General features: G+C 46.9%; 1 protein-coding gene across 1 annotated transcript in view; it reads left to right on the top strand.

Moving 5' to 3' along the window:
- LOC120324665 (unconventional myosin-Vb-like) overlaps nucleotides 1–17,226 on the top strand; it is a gene marked incomplete at its 3' end in the record, with an annotated part of 106,069 nt that overhangs the window by 18,658 nt on the left and 70,185 nt on the right. The window contains exons 2-4 of the mRNA XM_039388403.1: nucleotides 9,805–9,915; nucleotides 13,398–13,569; nucleotides 15,964–16,108. Coding sequence (XP_039244337.1) covers nucleotides 9,805–9,915; nucleotides 13,398–13,569; nucleotides 15,964–16,108 — 428 coding nt within the window. The remainder of the gene's footprint in view (nucleotides 1–9,804; nucleotides 9,916–13,397; nucleotides 13,570–15,963; nucleotides 16,109–17,226) is intronic.

Raw genomic sequence — 17,226 nt, 5'->3', positions numbered from 1 at the left:
TAAGGAAATAAAGAAGAAAACGTAGGTGACTGTCCAGCCATCCTGTACTTTCCATTTTACAAATTAAAAATATTTATATATTAAAACCTCCTTTCATTTGAGTTTCCTCAGTGATATGTTTTAAGCCAATTTCAGTTTAGTGATTGCAAGATCATACTTATTTTCAATGTCTCACTGGGGAGAAGAGACAAAATCTGTAAATTATTACAAAGTAACCCACCATCCAAGTGTGCATCTGAGGTCTGGCACATGGATGTTCCTGGGAGAAGCAGAGCCAGGTACAAATCACATTCCCAAATACCCAGAAATTACTGCAATGAGATAAAAGAGATTGAGGAAGAAATTCTTGGCAGTGAGGGTGGTTCCAAACCAAACCATTCTGTCATTGTATGAAAGTGCAGGAGCAGTTTTTCCCTCCAGGAGACCTTTTCTCTGCCCTCCCATTCTTAAGCAACTGGGGGTGTATGGGTGTTTGTTCACTGCTTCAGTTATTTTAATTAAACATATTTATTCCAGCTTTGTGTCTAGCTCACTGGTGCAGTTCTCCAGGTGTCTTAATGTCTCCTTGCTCACAGACCTTATTGCTGGAATTTTTTAATTATAACTGGTAAAATGTTGCCTGTTTAAATCCTCAGTAATCAATTTGTTTTCCTTCAGTTGCTCGGCAATGACAGTGATGCAGAGGTGGCCCGGGGGTGTTTCCAGCACACCCCTCTGGTTGGAAAATGCTGGAAAAATGTCCTAGAACTTCAATTCAACCCCCCTTTGAATTATGTATGCATGAGTGATGTCCCAAAGAGGGTTTTTAACGCATGAGTTCTGGAGATGTGAGGGGTAACTACACAGGTTGATTAATCCAATTACTACTTTCTAATAAGGTTAAAAATCCAGTCTGGTGGAGAGCTTGCACTGCAATTAAAGGTGAATTTTGGTGGTGCTGTCTGGGCACAGTAGTGTGCAGGATATCAATGCTGGTAGATCTGGAGAACCAAAATCTCAGTATTTTAGCTGGACGTCTAAAATTATAAGGAAATAAAGAAGAAAACGTAGGTGACTGTCCAGCCATCCTGTACTTTCCATTTTACAAATTAAAAATATTTATATATTAAAACCTCCTTTCATTTGAGTTTCCTCAGTGATATGTTTTAAGCCAATTTCAGTAGTGCCCCACAGTAGTGCCCAGTGGGGAGGACGGCTGAGAGTTTGATATGCTGTGCACCCTGAATTTTGGGAGGTGCTTGTCACACTGTGAATGTCACTGGTGTCACCACAATTACAGCCAAAAATCAGACGCTGTTTTTTAGTATTTTTAGCTGAAAGCTCTGGTGTCCCCCGGCTGCATCCCTGCATCACCAAGCTGGGCTCCTCCCAGGACCATTTTCATATAAAATCATGTAACAGAGCGTGGTCACTGCACTGGGGAGTGAACATGATGATTAATTTCCCTAAAGCATCACAAGGCTGCGTTATAGATAGAGGACTGTGAAAACCCAGGGTGAAAGGCCATTTTGGACTACTTAATTAAACTCAAAGGCCGTTTTTTAACTATTTATCAACAATCAGGTATACATGGTGTATATAGAGCATGTTTTGGATCCATCTTATGTTCATCAAGGAGCTTACTTGGAGTTTGGATGGAAAACAGGAAGACAAAGACAAGGTTAAACCACAACACTGCTCAAAGTTTTGATTAATTGAGAATTACATGAGAGAAGGGTAATTAGTGCCAATCAACAGGGATTTGCAGAAAGTAGCCTGGAAGGATTTCACTTTTTCAGTATGACAGGCTGTTTGGTGCAAGTCATGCTACGGAGACACTTGGCCCCTGCGTGGGGTTTTTAATTAAAAAAGAAAAAAAGTCTGTAAAACTCCAGTAACCATTACTGGAATGAAAAAAATTGGCTGCGTGGCTGAGTTAGGACCATGGGGCTCATCCTGGGTCAAGGATTTTTTCATGATCCTGTGCAATGTGCTGATTTTTTTAATCAATGGCTTGTAAGAGGAGGTAAGGAGCGCTGGAGGAGCTGGGTCAGCTGGGTGGTACTAGAATGTGGCCATGAGCATCCTATGGGTTCTGGAACCAGGGGAGACGCTTGGGAAAGGGGTGTTGAGCCCCCTGCTCCAAATTGCTGCTGCCCTGATGCCCACAGTTCTTGCAGGAGGATCTGCAAGTCAAGTGCATCATTACCTGGGTCAGCTTTGTCACCGGGCCGTTTGTGCTCCTCCAGGGGCTCTGCAGTGATTTAGAGGGGGTTGCAGAGCATCCCTCTTTCTGTCAGTGTGACAGTGGATGGATGGTGATGGTAAGCATCTGGTAGAGCAAATGGTGAGTGCTTTGCAGGGCTGAGCCAGGCCTGATAGAGCTACTCAGTGCTGTCTGTGGGGTGGTGATCTGCTTGAGGAACCTCAGGAACTGGGGAAAGGATTCCCACCAGCAGACTGGTGGCTGGCATCTCGTAGTGCTGCTCTAATACTGGTGAATATTAAGTTTTGCAGGGCCCTTTCCAGGGTTTGTTAAATTCTCCCATGGAGTACATGCTTTAAATCCAGGCTTAAATACCCAGAGGAGCAGCCCTGCCTTGTACCCCGTGATTTCATCAGGCTCCTGGCTGTGTCCTCGCTGCCAGCCCTCAGCCTTCCCCAGTGCTGCTTCAGAGCCACCAAAGGCCAAGGGCTCCTGTGCTCAACCTCATCCAAGGCTGGAAAGGACCACAGAGAGACCCCAAGTGCTGCCAGCTCCAATTAACCGGGCACAGCTCTCCTCCTGGAACATCTTGGGCTGCTGTGGGATGATGGCAGTGCAGGTGACAATGCACAGCCCCTGCGGGTGAAGGCTTGCTGACCCTGGCAGAGGGGTTTGGTCTTGTTGTTTTTGAAAGGGTAGAGGGGCAAAGTGAAAATACAAGAGTTGTTGCACTGCCCAGAGCAAATCTCGGTCTTGCAGCCCACGAGTGAGTCGCTCCACAGCCCAGGAGGGACTGCTTTTTATACTCCAAATTAACACCAAATTGTTTATTTGCACTGTCCCAAAGCACCTGGGTCTTTACCTAGTTTTGCAACATCTAATGATGTACTGCAAGAGGAATTTTGCAGTGAGAGACCAGGGCTGTGTGTGCACTCAAGACCTTGATGCTGAACTTGTCACTCTTAATTAAACCTGCAGTAACGAGCAATGCTGAGATGCCATGGAAGAAGTGGCAGGGGAGAGGATGGGAATACACGAGCTGGCTGTTAGTTACATGTAAGACTATTGATTAGTCTTGGAAATCATCCTGAAAATCATGCTTAATTAAGTAAAGGCTTCAAGTGTACCCCCAGTATTCCTATCCTGGTGTCAGGGCTTGCCTGCAGCCCCACTCTGCTCGGTGCCAGTTTTCTGTCTGCCCTTGGTGACATGAAGTTTGTGCAGTGATGAACTGAAGCCCTTTAGTGCCCCTTCATTAGAAATGCTGCTAATGAGCCAGTGGATAAATGCTGCAGATGCTGCTTGTCCAAGTCCTGCTCAGCTGCTCTGACACTTTATGCAAATCATCATCTGAGTTAATTTGGGCAGGGGAGTAAAATTCCGCAAGGAAAAATAGAGTGAACTTAGTGCTGGTGGGAGACTCGGAGCCATCCATCAGTGTGACATCTCTTCAGGGGCAGAGGATAATATCCCTGTACCCAGGAGGCATCAGCAAAGCACATGCTTTGTTAGCTCAAAGCCAGGCACCCCTGTAGCCATCTGGGATGGGGAGATGCTCCCCAGGATTTGGGAGCCCTGCCCTAAACAGGGCAAGGTCTGAGTGTGCCTTTGTGTGCTTCTCCTGGGACCGTCTATCCGGGCTGATAGCAAGAGGATGGTGGAGAATGTGAGGGATGGTGTAGGTTATGCTCACCTCCCTTGGCTCAGCTGTTTGAGATTGTGTGTTTTTATCAACCTGGGAAACACAAAGATTGCTCATTCTCATGTTGGAGAATTAGAGACTCTACTGCAGTGTGCCACTCTCTTTCCCTTTGCACTGAACACTTTCAGCAGGTTAACACTTGCATTCTGTAGCTCAAAACGATGTTTTCTTGTGCTTTTTAAGAAGTAAAACCCTATTATTTTTTTGCCCTACCCCTTGAGCGTGGTGTTATTGTAGTGTACATCCCCTGCTGTGAGTTGAAACATTGATTTGCCAGTCGTAACCTCTCCTTTCAGTGTTTTCGGGTTTTTAGAGTGAGGAAGAAGTTGATCTTTTCCTAGCAGAGGTCCTTGTTGTGAGTAGATGCCCTTTGGGGTCGTCAGAGCTGCTGGGCTGGTGTGTGTCTTCCCAGCATCGAGTGCCGGCACTGGGCAGTGGAGAGATGTGCAACACAGGGACATTCTTGCCTGCTCTGTACCAAGCAGTGAAAGCCTCTGCCATCCCCTCCTGCCCCTTGTGAGGGTTTGCCAGCTGGTGGTACCCCGCAGCAAGTGGAGAAGCCAGACCAGGGTGAGATACAGAGGTCAGGAGGTCCTGGAGTCATGGCACAGCTTAGGGAGCTCTGACCTAAATATGGGCTTTGCTTGTCTGTCAGGCGGGGGAGAAATCATTCCTGGGGTGAAAAATCTCATTCAGAGGATGGGAAAGGGAGGATTATGGCTTGCCATCTGCCTCTATATTCAATATTGTAAATAATAATAAAAAAGGTAATGATCCACAAGTCCCTTAATGGAGAGGTTTTTGCCCTGCTGCCAAAGCACCTCACCTGTGCCTCGCTGCGCCACAGGCAAAGCAGATTTTTCTCCTGAGTCACTGCCAAGTGGGGCAGAAGGGAATTTTAAGGCTGCAGGGCACCCGAGAGAGCCTTGGAGCTGGTGCCTTTCCATGGTCCCCTCCTGCCAGCACCCTTTAAGCAGCTCTTGCCAGCACTGACAGGCGCAGCGGTTTGCACAAACACATTTACCACTTACCACGGCTACATAACTCCGTAAGCAACCACCTGTAACTCGTGGGGGACGTGGGATCCTGCTGCCTTGGGCATAATGCCAGTGGATGGGCAAAAACACGTGGGCTGGTGACTCCAATTCAGCCCAGGACTGCACCCCCAGTGCAAATTAATGCAGAGAAGTTTGTTTGATCTGGTGCAGAGCTGGAAGGGGATGCCGTAAGCAAGTAAAGTCCTTTGGGTTGGTTTTTTTTTATCTGCAAGATCCTCTTTAAATGATCTCTGTGGAGGGATCTTTAATACTAGTTTAAAGAAAAAGTAAGGGAAAGAAAATTACATCCAGAGTGTGTGGTATGACAGCGTTTTAATTTAAAGTACAGCTTGTGCTTTCCTCTTACTTGGGAAGAGCACAGTTTGGGGAAACTTTGATCTTAGTAACAGATAGCCTGTGAGAGCTGGGGGGGAGTAGTTATTGGACTGTTTCAGTGTAAGCTGCTTAACCATTCACGTGCTGTTTGTGTATTCTTGGGAAGCCAGGGCTGAAGCTCATGCTGGTTTTTCTTTTGTATGCATTTTTTTTTTTTCCCTCTTCAAAAGCATCCAGCAATACTTGGGCCACTGAACAATACAGAATGAGGATGGCAATAAGACCGCTACAAAGGGGTAAAGGTGGAAGAGTGCTTGCTTTACAGAGAAAAATATACAGAGGTTTGTCTCAATTTCCACCTCGTTCTAGTTGACATTTCCGTGTTCACCTTCAAGTTTCTGACAAATCACTGTCTGTGGTTTCTACTAGAGTCCTTTCATAAGATTTGCTTAACCAGTGTGGAAGTCTTTGTAAGGAGATCCTGTATCTTAATCTCTATTACTGAATTCCTAATTGTGAGGTGGTTGGTGCTGTTGTATTGCCAGTATTGTGGGTTTTCTGCTGTGCCCTCCCTCTGTCTGCAGCTTGTTGGAAGACTGTCCCCGGCAAAATGCCTTTGACTCAGGAGCAATGAAAACTTCCCAGGGTCAGCTGTGAGCATTGCCATTCCTGAAATAACTCAGGGGATTAAAACCCAATCATAATAAACATGGATTTTGCTGACTTCAAGCTTGCCATAAAGACTTGCAACCACCAAACAGCCCAGACTAAACCGAGATAGCTAATTTTTAATACTTATTGCATAATGAGAGATTATACAATTTTCTTAATGTAATGAAAATTATACTCTGTCCCCACAGTTGTAACTCCTTCTATGCAGACCAACATCCCTTTATGGAGCATCCTCCAAGCACATTGCCTGGAGCTTGCTGGGACTGCCTTTGGCCAGCACCAAGAGCTTCAAAACAGTAAAACACGACCTGCCTCTTCTAATTTAATGTTGGTTTTAATCTGCATCCGCAGTGGCAGCCTGCTAAAATCTAAATCAAATCAAGAGGTGGAGATTGAATTTATTAAGCTTCTGCTTAAGCTGAGTAGAATAAGGCATGAGGCTTCAAGAGCATTGAATGGCTTTAGTTTTATTTGGGATCTGGTTTAAAAAGACCCAAAGCGAACCAGAATTTTTGTTTTGTTTTGTTTTGTTTTTTTCCTTGAGAGGCTGAACGTGCAGAGCTATTTCCAGTTAATTTTAACACATCATTTAAAGGCATCCTCGAGGATTGAAGAAAATGTTTTTCTTTAAAGAAAAAGAAGAGAAAATGGATGGAGATACTGGAGTGTTGGGACGTTAAGTGGTTTGCCCAGGGTTGTGTGTGCTGAGCCTAAAGTCAATTAATCCTTTGTTCCCAGTGCTTTGAGATGGATCCACCTGCCTTTTTCCTTTATAACAAGCTCCAGCAGAAGACCAGGAGGCTGTTAAAGCTCACAAAGCCAGCACATGGCATACGGAGATACGGAGTGGTATAATTGTGTTAGAGGTGTGACTATGGAAGTAGGGGTTCACAGGGATGCTCTCCTCCTGCCTGGGTGGATAGCTGCCAGGGTTGCTGGTTTTGGTGACCTGGTGGCTCTATCTCTATGGATTTAATTGGCAAATATGTGGTGTATATTTGGAGGGACCAGGTTGGAGGCAGGGAATGCAGGAGGGATGAGTGTGGTGCTCCAGGTGCCCCCACCATGGGCTGCCTCCAAGCCTCGTCAGGTTTTAATTAAAGCTCTCCTTGTAAAGATGTAACAATGACAAAGTGCTTTTATTCCAGCGCTGTGCTGGACATATTTGGGATTTACGGGTCAAAGGGAAGGCTTGGGTGGGGGTTTGTACAGCAGCCTGCCCTGCCTGGAGGGCTGAGCACTTGTGTCTCTGCTGGAGCACAGCAAGGAGGGGAGGACGGTGAAAAAGCACAACAAAACAAATGTAATAAGTCTTCCCCTTCTCGGGTGCGTGTGTGTGCACGCGCGAGAGGACAGCATTATAGATGCTTGGGGAAATGCATTCATAGCAGCCTCTTCCAGCAGCCCCTGGCTGTTTAGCAGGATGGGAAGCACTTGGAGCGTGGAGACCTTGATCACATTTGGAATCTCACAGCCAGGGACCAAGAGACCCCCGGGGCTCCTGAGACCTGGCAAACATCTCTGTCCTGTTGCCCCCCGTACTGTGTGAGCCCTTGCACATGTGTGTATACACAAAGTCCTGGAAAATCAGTTTTAAAATTCTGTGGTTTTTTTGGTCAGGGTGGCTGATGGGGTATGAGGTCTCCCACCACTGGGTTTTGGGCAGTGGATGCTGAGAGCTGCCACCCTCTACCAGCAGTTCAGAGCCTCCTGTGGCACCTGAGTCTTGGGTGGCTCCTGGCCATGGCTGGTGATGAACTGCTGAGGATGACCACTGTGACCTCTTACTGCTGCTGGAGGTGCACCCAAATTTCATTTACCGAAACGTTCACAAGCACCACTGTGGTTTTTGGGTTGCTTTGGGGTCAGCGTGTCTCTGTCTGCACCTGCCTGTCCAGGCAGGTCCGTGGCTCAGCCTAGCCCTGTGCACAGGTGGAGAATTTGCAAGGTTGGCAAGACCAGCAACATCTTGTCTTTGAAGCTGCCTTGAGCTGGGAACATCTTGATCCTTGGCTATTCTGGGCATTTCTAGAGCATGTCTGAATCTCTCTTCTGCCAGGAGAGAGCTGGCACTGGATGAATCCACAGTGGTGGAGATGAAAGAGCAGGCAAAGTGCTTTGCAGAGGGATGAGAGCTGCAGGAACGGTCTGTAAAGCACTTTCTGTAGTCTCAGAGTCTGGAGAAGCAGGTGAGGAAGGATGAGTGATGCATTGTCATCTCGCCAGCTGCACCTACTTCTTCTTTCAAGGGCCAGCCAAAGATGGGGTTCCTGGCCATGCTGCAGGGATGTGTCAGCTCTTTTTGTTTGCTGGAGGGGACAATGGAGATTGGGCTGGGGGTCCTGAACCAGCCCCTTCCTCATTGCAGCCTCCCTCCCTCGTGGTGGGGTGAGCACTGAAGGCTCATGGGATCTAGAGGTGGTGTGATGAAGGGGGGGGGGGATTATTTATTTATTTATTAATTTGCTTCATGATAAAACTGCTGTTCTGGCAATACAATTGTGTAGCTCCAATAACATCTAAAGGTTCCTGCTGCTGTAGCTATTGAGCAGCTCTAAAAATAATTACAAGTGATACATATAAAAAAATCCATTGCTTTTCAGCTGCAGAGCGGACTGTCAGATGGATGCCGCTGCTGTTTTAGCTGGTGGGTTGCTACAAAATGTTACTTGGCCGTCATGTGCTTGGGTTTGGTTTTAAGGTGAAGGCCGAAACTTACCTTTGATGCTCCGGTGCTTTGGATCTTCTGGAATCTCCCCCAACCCCTTGTGTTTGGAGTAAGAATAAGGTTATACGGTTCTTATTTCAGTCAACAGGCGGGAGACATGCCCCCCAAATGCCAATAAATTAGTGACAATTGAGGTGTTCCCATTGCCTCCTGTGTTGGGCTGTCTGAGTCCAGCATCAGGCTGGCTTCGTGGGTCCGTGGCCAGCAACCAAAGCCTGATTTGTGATGCAAAGACGAAGCAAATTGGGGTTCCTCGTTATCAGGACCTTGCCCTGGCAGCACTGTGTGCAGGAAAACTGCTCTGGCAAAAGAAAGGCGGATGTAGAGGGTAAGGGGAGACCCACGGGTGGAGGTGAATGTGTTTCTGGTTGGCCTGCAGGACTTTTGTCCCAGCTCCCAGAAGAAGTCCTGGAGGTCTCAGCACAGCAGTGGCTACTTGCTGAGCACGAGGGGATGTTTTTATGCAGCCTGGGCAGAATCTCTTTATCACAGAAGCAATTAAACCTCGTTAGCAGGAGGTGCGGTGCCCGGAGTGTGCTGCTCACACTTGGGTTTTATCCCTTCACGCACACTTTGGCTGGGCTGTGCAGGTCTGCCTTGGGGATTTTGGTGGCAAAAGAGGTTAAATGTTGCATTTTCCTGGAGCCCTGAAGCCTGTTTGCAGGTTTGCCTCCAACTGAAGGAGCTGGCATTGGTGTCGTCTTTTGCCTGCTCCATGGCAGTGGGTTTGGGTGGGGGCTTGCTCTGTGGGAACCAAACTGTCCTGTTCTGTGCAAAATAAATACACCCTGGCGTATGGTCTGCTGGGGCTGAATTGTGTTATTTCATAAAAGCTTCTGGAAGGCTGTTTTTTTCCCAGGGAAATTAAATTCCATGTTTGCCTCGAGGCTCTACCTTGCTTTGTCAGATTAGTAACAAGCCAGCATACACCTCATCCAGGAGAAGCTTGACTGAAAACCAGACTTTTAAAAACTAAAACTGGAATTTATGTTGTTTTTTTTTTTTTTTCTGAAATCATTGGTTTAGCTGCACTGACTTTACAATGAGTGTGGGATTGTATTAATAGAGAATTAATTTATTTCTCATTTAATTTCCTGAGGTTTCCTCATATTTAAACTTTTTCTTTCTTCCCCTCCCTCTACAGTACACTAGGGTTTGGATTCCTGACCCTGATGAAGTTTGGAGATCAGCAGAAATTGTCAAGGATTACAAAGAGGGAGATAAAAGCCTCCAGCTGAAACTTGAAGATGAAACTGTAAGCTTTTGAACGTCGTTATTCTTTTTAGTAATTTAAAGCTTCAAATTAATGTGTGAAGAAGCCTGATCCATCTCATAGTTTCTGTGAAGCAGTTTAAAATGTGTTTTATTGCCTCAACACTTCCAACTCTTCCCTGCCCGCTCCCTCCCTAGACACTTGTGTTAAAGTAGGTTGTGAGAAAAGCCCTTGACCTCCATCATCTCTTTTCATCCCCTGGCAAACTTGTAATAGTCTGTGATATCAGAATGTATTCTTTTTTTTTAGTAGTAGCAATATGTTAGAAATACCAGTTTACGCTCTTTGCTGCTGAACAAACTGTGAAGAGCACGGCTGGTGGCATCTACTCAACCTTGGGTACCGATGAAAAAATCACACAGAGCACAGAACTGACTGCTGTGTAACAGCTTTCTCCACGCCTTTGTTTTTCTCTTTAAGTATAATCTTATGTAAAGCTCTCTTTTACCTCCATTTTACTTTTAACAAATGGGTTTTAAAAGGCAAGACCCACAAAACTCATTTAAATGTAGATGTTTTCTAGCAAGCGCTGCTTCCGAACGCACACGCAGCCAGCAATAAATCATTCCCAAAGCAGGATGGAGGCTGGGGAAAAGCAGCTGCTTTCTGTTCCGCACAAAAAGCTCACGGAGTGGGACTTTGGGTGACAGCAAGGAATTGCAGATGAAGTTAACCATGGCATTTGCATCAGCTGCAGATTTGGGTGGTTTATGGAAAGGGGGCAGCCGTGCTATGTACCCACCACGAGGTGCCTGGTGTAGCAGGAAGAATAAATACATTTTTCATGAAGAATTTCACCCAAACCAACCTTCTTCACCGAGCAGGTAGGGTTTACTCAATAGTCTAGAAGATGATCTGCTCTGTTGCATAAAAGAGCACTTCAAATTGAACATGCTCCAAGGAGGGCAAGTAATCCACATCCACTGCCAGCCAACCATTTCGACACTTTGGGGAATATCTTGACCATGTTGCTTAATGGGCAGATGGAGAACAGGAATGAGATGTGGTTGATGAGGCTGTTCATCAAAACAGCTTTTCTTTCACAGCAGGGCAAGCACAGGCTGTTGCCAGTGTGTGAATGTGCCAGGTTTGCAAAGAAATTCAGTGATGCTGGAATCTGCGCCCAGGACTTGGTGCTGTGGCTTTTTCCTGGCTCAGCTGTGTCTGCTTTTGTTGTCCTCCACAGTTTGCTCTTCCAGCATAGGGCAGCTTTGGAGAAGGGTAAAGGATGGATGATCCTACTCTTGGAGGTGCTTTTTTTACCCTCCATGGTGATAAATCTGGATGAGGAGATGCACAGAAGCCACCCCACTATTCCTTGGAAGCACCAGGCACCAAGTTGCAAGAGACCTTAAAGTTCAGCCAGTTCCACTGCCACGGGCAGGGGCACCTTTCACTATCCCAGGTTGCTAAAAGCCCCATCCAACCTGGCTTTGTACACTTGCAGGGATCCACGGGCAGCCGCAGCTTCTCTGGGCAACCTGTGCCAGGGCCTCACCACCCCCACAGCCAAGAATTTCTTCCTAATATCTAATCTAAACCTACCATCCTTCATCTTAAGGCCATTCCCCCTTGTCCTGTCCCTCCATCCCCTGTCCCAAGTCCACGTTGATCTCTCCTGGAGTCCCTTTAGGCCCTGGAAGGGGCTCTCAGGTCTCCCTGGATCCTTCTCTTCTCCAGGTGAACACCCCCAGCTCTCCCAGCCTGGCTCCAGAGCAGAGGGGCTCCAGCCCTCGGAGCATTTCTGTGGCCTCCTCTGTTATCACTCCAGTAGCTCCAGGACCTTCTGATGTTGGGAACCCCAGAGCTGGGCACAGATGGGTGTCTGGGTGCAGATGGGTGCCCATCTCATTCACAGCAGCTCCTTCCTACCACCTCTTGTGCTCAGGCTGCCAAAGTATGTCTGCTCATATTTCTGAGTGCTACAACCTCCATCCTTCTTTTCTGGTTGAGATCTCCAGCAGTTCTAGTGCTTGGGAGGGTTTTTTTCCCTATCTTTAATCTGGATATTTCCCTGGAAACCAAAGGGGCTAAGAAATCCTGCAAGGTCTACTCAAGAGCTGAGTATCAGCAACATTAAAGTACAAAGAGACTACTAGGTGTTGTAGGTAGTAGCTTAATAAGCATGTCACTGTCATGGTGAGATGTGGAACATCTCATTTAGGGGTTGTGTAAGACACCCAAGGTCTCTGGGAGCACCCTGTTTGATTCTCTTCTGTATGAAGCCCTGCCTGGATCTGAGTCATGTTGGACTGAAAAGCTTTAGGAAAGGGAGAGAGCACTCCTGTCCATCAGATTGGAGATACCCAGCATACATATCTTCAGGGGATTCAAAGCTGTTGAAAGCCTTTTGTTCCTGACAGCCAACATGCATTACCCAACAGTTTAATGCTTCTCTTTTGTCCTTGTGCTTTAAGTGAATTTTCATGGGTTTTGTGTTTTCTGGCTCTGCTCTGTATGCAAGAGTACTCCCTCTGAATGAAGAGCTGACTTTTAAATATCACAAGGCATCCCTGGTGTGTTTGCCATTAAGATGTGAGACTGAGTGCAAACTCTTGAAAATTGGCATTGACAACATGGAATTGGAGAATAAAACCAGCCTGAGGTTGTCAGACGTGCTGAGAGACCCCGTCCTCGTGCACTTGGGTCAGCTTTCCTTGTGCTGTTTCCATGGGCAGTGTTCCAGTGCTCTTTTGCTTGCAAACTGGGGTTCTTCCCTTCTGCTGGGACCTGAGCATCAGGACCCCTTTGTGAGGCACCCTGTGGGAACTAACATCACAGGAAAAATTTTTTCCTCCACTGTAAAAAAAAAATAAATTACAGTTTTTCTTTAGTTGGTGGCTCTGCTGCTCACTTGGGGATGAGTCAAAAATAGCATAAGGCTGCCCATATGGTAACTTCAGCAGCGTAAACTGGCTCCTCAGACACCGAAGCAGCAGGGACTCCATGATTCTCCATGTCCTCTCTGCCTGAAGAGGTGTCAGGTTTTGGGTATGGAAGTAACTTGAATTAAAAATGAGTTGAGAAATCGTTCTGATGGTAAGAACGTGGTCTAGTTTGAAATGAGGCTGCTTTTCAAAGAGCATGAAGGTGCTTAGATCAGATGAAGCTGTGCTTGTCTGTGTGGTGCCTGTTACTGCTCAGAGCTGGCTAAAGGCTGTTTGCCCCAAGGTTGGCCTGAAAACAACTCAGATATGCTCAGGTTGGTGCTTGTGGACCATCATGGTACTCCAGGACCTTGGTTGGCCACCTCAAAGCCATTTACCAGAAGGATGACCTGTCACCTGGTAGCGCATCATCCAGGTCCCTATAGCATGTAGCATAAAGGGGCTTTTAATTTCATTTAGAGCAGGATGTGTAAGTATTTTATACTATCAGACTGGAGTTATGCTTGGATAAGTTATTAGATATTAAAGGAGCTGTTGTTTGTTGTGTTCTCATGTTCCTCATGTGTTTCTCTTCAGCTCTACGAATATCGTCTTGACCTCCAAGGAAATGAGCTGCCTCTCCTATGCAATCCAGATATCCTGGTCAGAGAGAATGACCTGACAGCCCTCAGCTACTTGCACGAGCCTGCAGTCCTGCACAACCTCAAAGTCAGGTTCCTGGAGAGCAACTTTGTCTACACGTACTGCGGTGAGTGTCCAGGCCACAGGTTCAGCTCCTGGAAAGCTGTGGGTCCACAGAGAAACCCCTTGAGATCACAAGCCAGAGGCTGCAGCACGAGGAAGGTCTGGGGACTGTGATTTTGGGGTGGGTGGGAGACACAAGTGTGTGTCAGCAGGCTTTAGTTTGTAAAACCACAGGTGGTTTTTGAGGGTTGGTGCACTGTGAACTTCCTGAGCTCATGGTCCAGCTGATCCAGTTCCACAGCAGCTGGTGTTTCCTCTAACTCTTGGTGGGAACATCTTGTCAGATGAGTTTGAGGCCAACTTTTTGTGTGCTTGGCAACCCCCCCAGGGAAAAAGTAGGATATAGCAAATCACCAAAGAACAGCAGCATGCCAGAAAGAGTGATCCAACTGAGAAATGTTCATAGTGGGTTTTCCTCCTGAAAGACTGCAAAAAACCTTCTTGTGTTCTTATTTCCTTCCTTTTCTTAATGACTTTGGGAGTCATATAAGCCTCGAATTCAAGGTGGAAGGAGGGCAGGTGTGAACTTGGGTTTGTCCTTTTTGGGGCGGGTGGCTTGCCAAAGCTATTCAGGACTGCAGTTACCTGTGAATAAATAGCAACAAATTGCAACTTAAAAAAATCCAAAAAAAGGAAGAAGGCAGTTCATAAAATCCCAGGATGGTTTGGGTTGGAAGGGACCTCAAAGCTCCTCTCGTTCCAACCCCCTGCCATGGGGCAGGGACACCTTCCACTAGACCAGGTTGCTCCAAGCCCCATCCAACCTGGCCTTGGACACTTGCAGGGATCCAGGGGCAGCCACAGCTTCTCTGGGCAACCTGTGCCAGGGCCTCACCATCCTCACAGACAGCAATTCCTTCCCAAAATCCCATCTAACCCTGCTCTGTGTCAGTTTGAAGCTGTTCCCCCTTGTCCTGTGATGAGTTGCAGGATTTCAGCAAAATCCATGGGACCACTTGCATGGCAGGGCAAGGCCTGGTGTGTGATGAAGTGTTTCAGTTTAGGGTTGTTGAGGAAATGCTTGGCAGGAGGAGGTGACTTTTTAAAATAGTTCCCTTGAAATATGTAGCCTCTGTGGCTGTTGTAGTGGTGACTTTCCTCCCAGTGTTTAATGATGTGTAATGTGGGACTGCTGGCATAACTTGCAGCCTTTTGCAGCTGCACGTGTGCCTTCAGTCAGCTGCAAACCTGCTCCCATCCAAAATCAGTGAGGTTTCATTTGTGCAGCTTCTCGTGAAGGTTTATGATAACCTTGAGCACAGCATCACATTAATGAAGATAAAGGGGTTTGGGCTTAGCAAGTGTAGGTTTAGCTACAGAGCTCTGCGTGGGTACAAAATACCCCGTGCTCTGGTTATAAAGTGGTTGAGAAGGGTGGAAGAGTGCTTATCTGGGGTAACAACAGCCCTTCAGCTTGGCTTGCGTGGTGTTTTTTGGTGACTGAGGGAAATTGGGGCACGCCCCCAACAGAACCAGGAAGCAAACAGGCAGGAGGAGGGCACAGGGAGGTGAAGCAGCTGGGTTAATGTCCTGCAGAGGCAGGTGATGTCGCTGACCTTTGCCTCCCACGGCGGGGTGAAGTCACGTCTCCTGGTGTTCGCTGCCAGCTGAGGGTTCCCGTGCTCCGCTGTAATTTCAGGGTGCCCAAGCCCTGAATTGGCTGGGGCCCACTCCCACCAGCCACCTGCTCCCCAGAGCCCCTCACAGTAGCGGTTTAAACCTGCAGAACCTGAAGGTGCTTCAGAGGTGGAACTTTGTCAGCGCTTACATGCAGGGCAGCTCCCTCGAGCGCACAGGGAACACCACAGGTGGCTCTGCCTCTCATTAATTCCAAGGCTCACTGCCTCCTCTGGGCAGGCACAGCATTCCTAGAGCTGGAGAGGAGGCAGACATTAAAGCTTTAATGCAGGCTCTGGCATTCCTTTCCTATGATTTATGCGTATCAGTTTGATTTCGGGTACATTCTTTGTTATGAGCTTTCACTTGAGATTTAAGCCAGGGGAACCCCCAGCATGTTTGTTTGGGTCTAGCAGAGCTTTGGTTGCTTTTCTGAAGTGATCGCTCAGGCTCTATTTAGCTTTCCTCGCTCCTTCTGCAAAGCCTGGCTTCACACAATGTAAGTTATTATAAATTTTTGCTCTTATCACTAGTTTTGTAGGCCTCCTGTGCAGCTGTATGGGAGCTTATTGCCTTGCTATGAAAGCGTAGCCCTTAAAAGGAGATGCTGAGATAAGAATCAGGAGTCCTCCCCCATTCAATTCTCATCTTTTTTTTTTCCCTTCAAGCATCATATTTAAAAGAAAAAAATGATCAAAACAACTAATGCACACCCTGAAAAGCCTGAAATATTAACTCCCTGCTTGGTTTGTGATATACCTGCCTATTTATCTGTTCTAAGGTATCGTGCTTGTGGCCATCAACCCATACGAGGAGCTGCCAATCTATGAAGAAGATGCCATCTATGCATACAGTGGCCAAAACATGGGGGACATGGATCCCCATATCTTCGCAGTGGCCGAGGAAGCCTACAAGCAGATGGCCAGGTGAGTGGGTGCTCAAAGTGGGAAAAGATGCAATTAAACGCGGGAATTGTGCAGTGAAAGGGAAGTTGTGGAATTCTACTTGCTGGCTGGACCCCGTCATTGCTTTCCAAGGCTGCTGGGCTCATGGGGATCCCTGTGGTCCTCAGGAACTCAGGGATTTGGTGCAGCCGTGATTCTGATAGGGATCCTTCTCCTGCTGCTGCTTGGGTGAGCTTCCTGGAACAGGTTCAAACCACTCTGCAAATGTCATGTTTAATAGCTTGGAGGAAACCACATTTCAGATAATTTGGTGAGATAATCCAGCTAAACCCAGGAGCTAATGTTAGTTGTTTTTACGGAGCCGTTGTGATTTTGAGTCAGGAGGTGACTGGCAGATATTTGGGGGTATTTATGGATCTTTCAAAGCAGTGTCTTCACCAGATGGATGTGGTGGGAGTTCTACTTCATTTGTTTCTGTGTTTGTTGTGTTGCTGAAGACAGATGTAGGATTTTGTTCTTAGCAGATAAGTCACGATCTAAAAGAGAATTTGGGAGGCAGCTGAAAGTTGTTGCACCAGGGATCATTTTATTATAGTTGTCAGGACTCTCACAGTGTGTTTATGTTTGCTTGTGGATTAGCTGAGATTTTTGTACAACCCCGGCTTTTAATAGCAAGAGTAAGCACTGAACCACTTTCCAAGGGTTGCAACCTGTTTTCTGGGCTTTAGTGGTGAGTTAGGATGCATTTCTAATCAATGGTGTGCCAGAGTTCAATCCAGAAATGCATCTGGAGGAGCACTGCCGTGAGTGGACATCAGAGGGATTGTGTCCAAACTGAGTGCAGTTCACTCCCGTGAGTGCTTGTGCTTTGGGCAGATCTGCTTTGAGAAGGGTTCAGGAATTTGGAAAGCTGTCTAAAGGGAAGAGGAAGGCTTAGAATTTTGTCCTTGTGTGAGTCCAGGCTGAGCAGCAAGCTGCACGGGTTTTTTTAGAAGATATCAGAGCTTTGCTGACCAACATGGACAGGACCCATGGATTTTCCTGGGCAGGTGTCTAAAATATAAGGCTTTTCTGAAACTGAAGTTTGTGTATTTTTGCAGGCAGTGGGCTAACAGTAAGCTCTAGCCAAAGATGCTTGA

This window comes from Pipra filicauda, unplaced genomic scaffold (genome assembly GCF_003945595.2).
Source record: "Pipra filicauda isolate LSUMZ 115617 unplaced genomic scaffold, ASM394559v2 scaffold645_size190756_pilon, whole genome shotgun sequence".
Classification (NCBI taxonomy): domain Eukaryota; kingdom Metazoa; phylum Chordata; class Aves; order Passeriformes; family Pipridae; genus Pipra; species Pipra filicauda.
The sequence above is the reverse complement of the archived record's forward strand: the minus strand, read 5'-3'. Positions and strand labels throughout refer to the sequence as shown.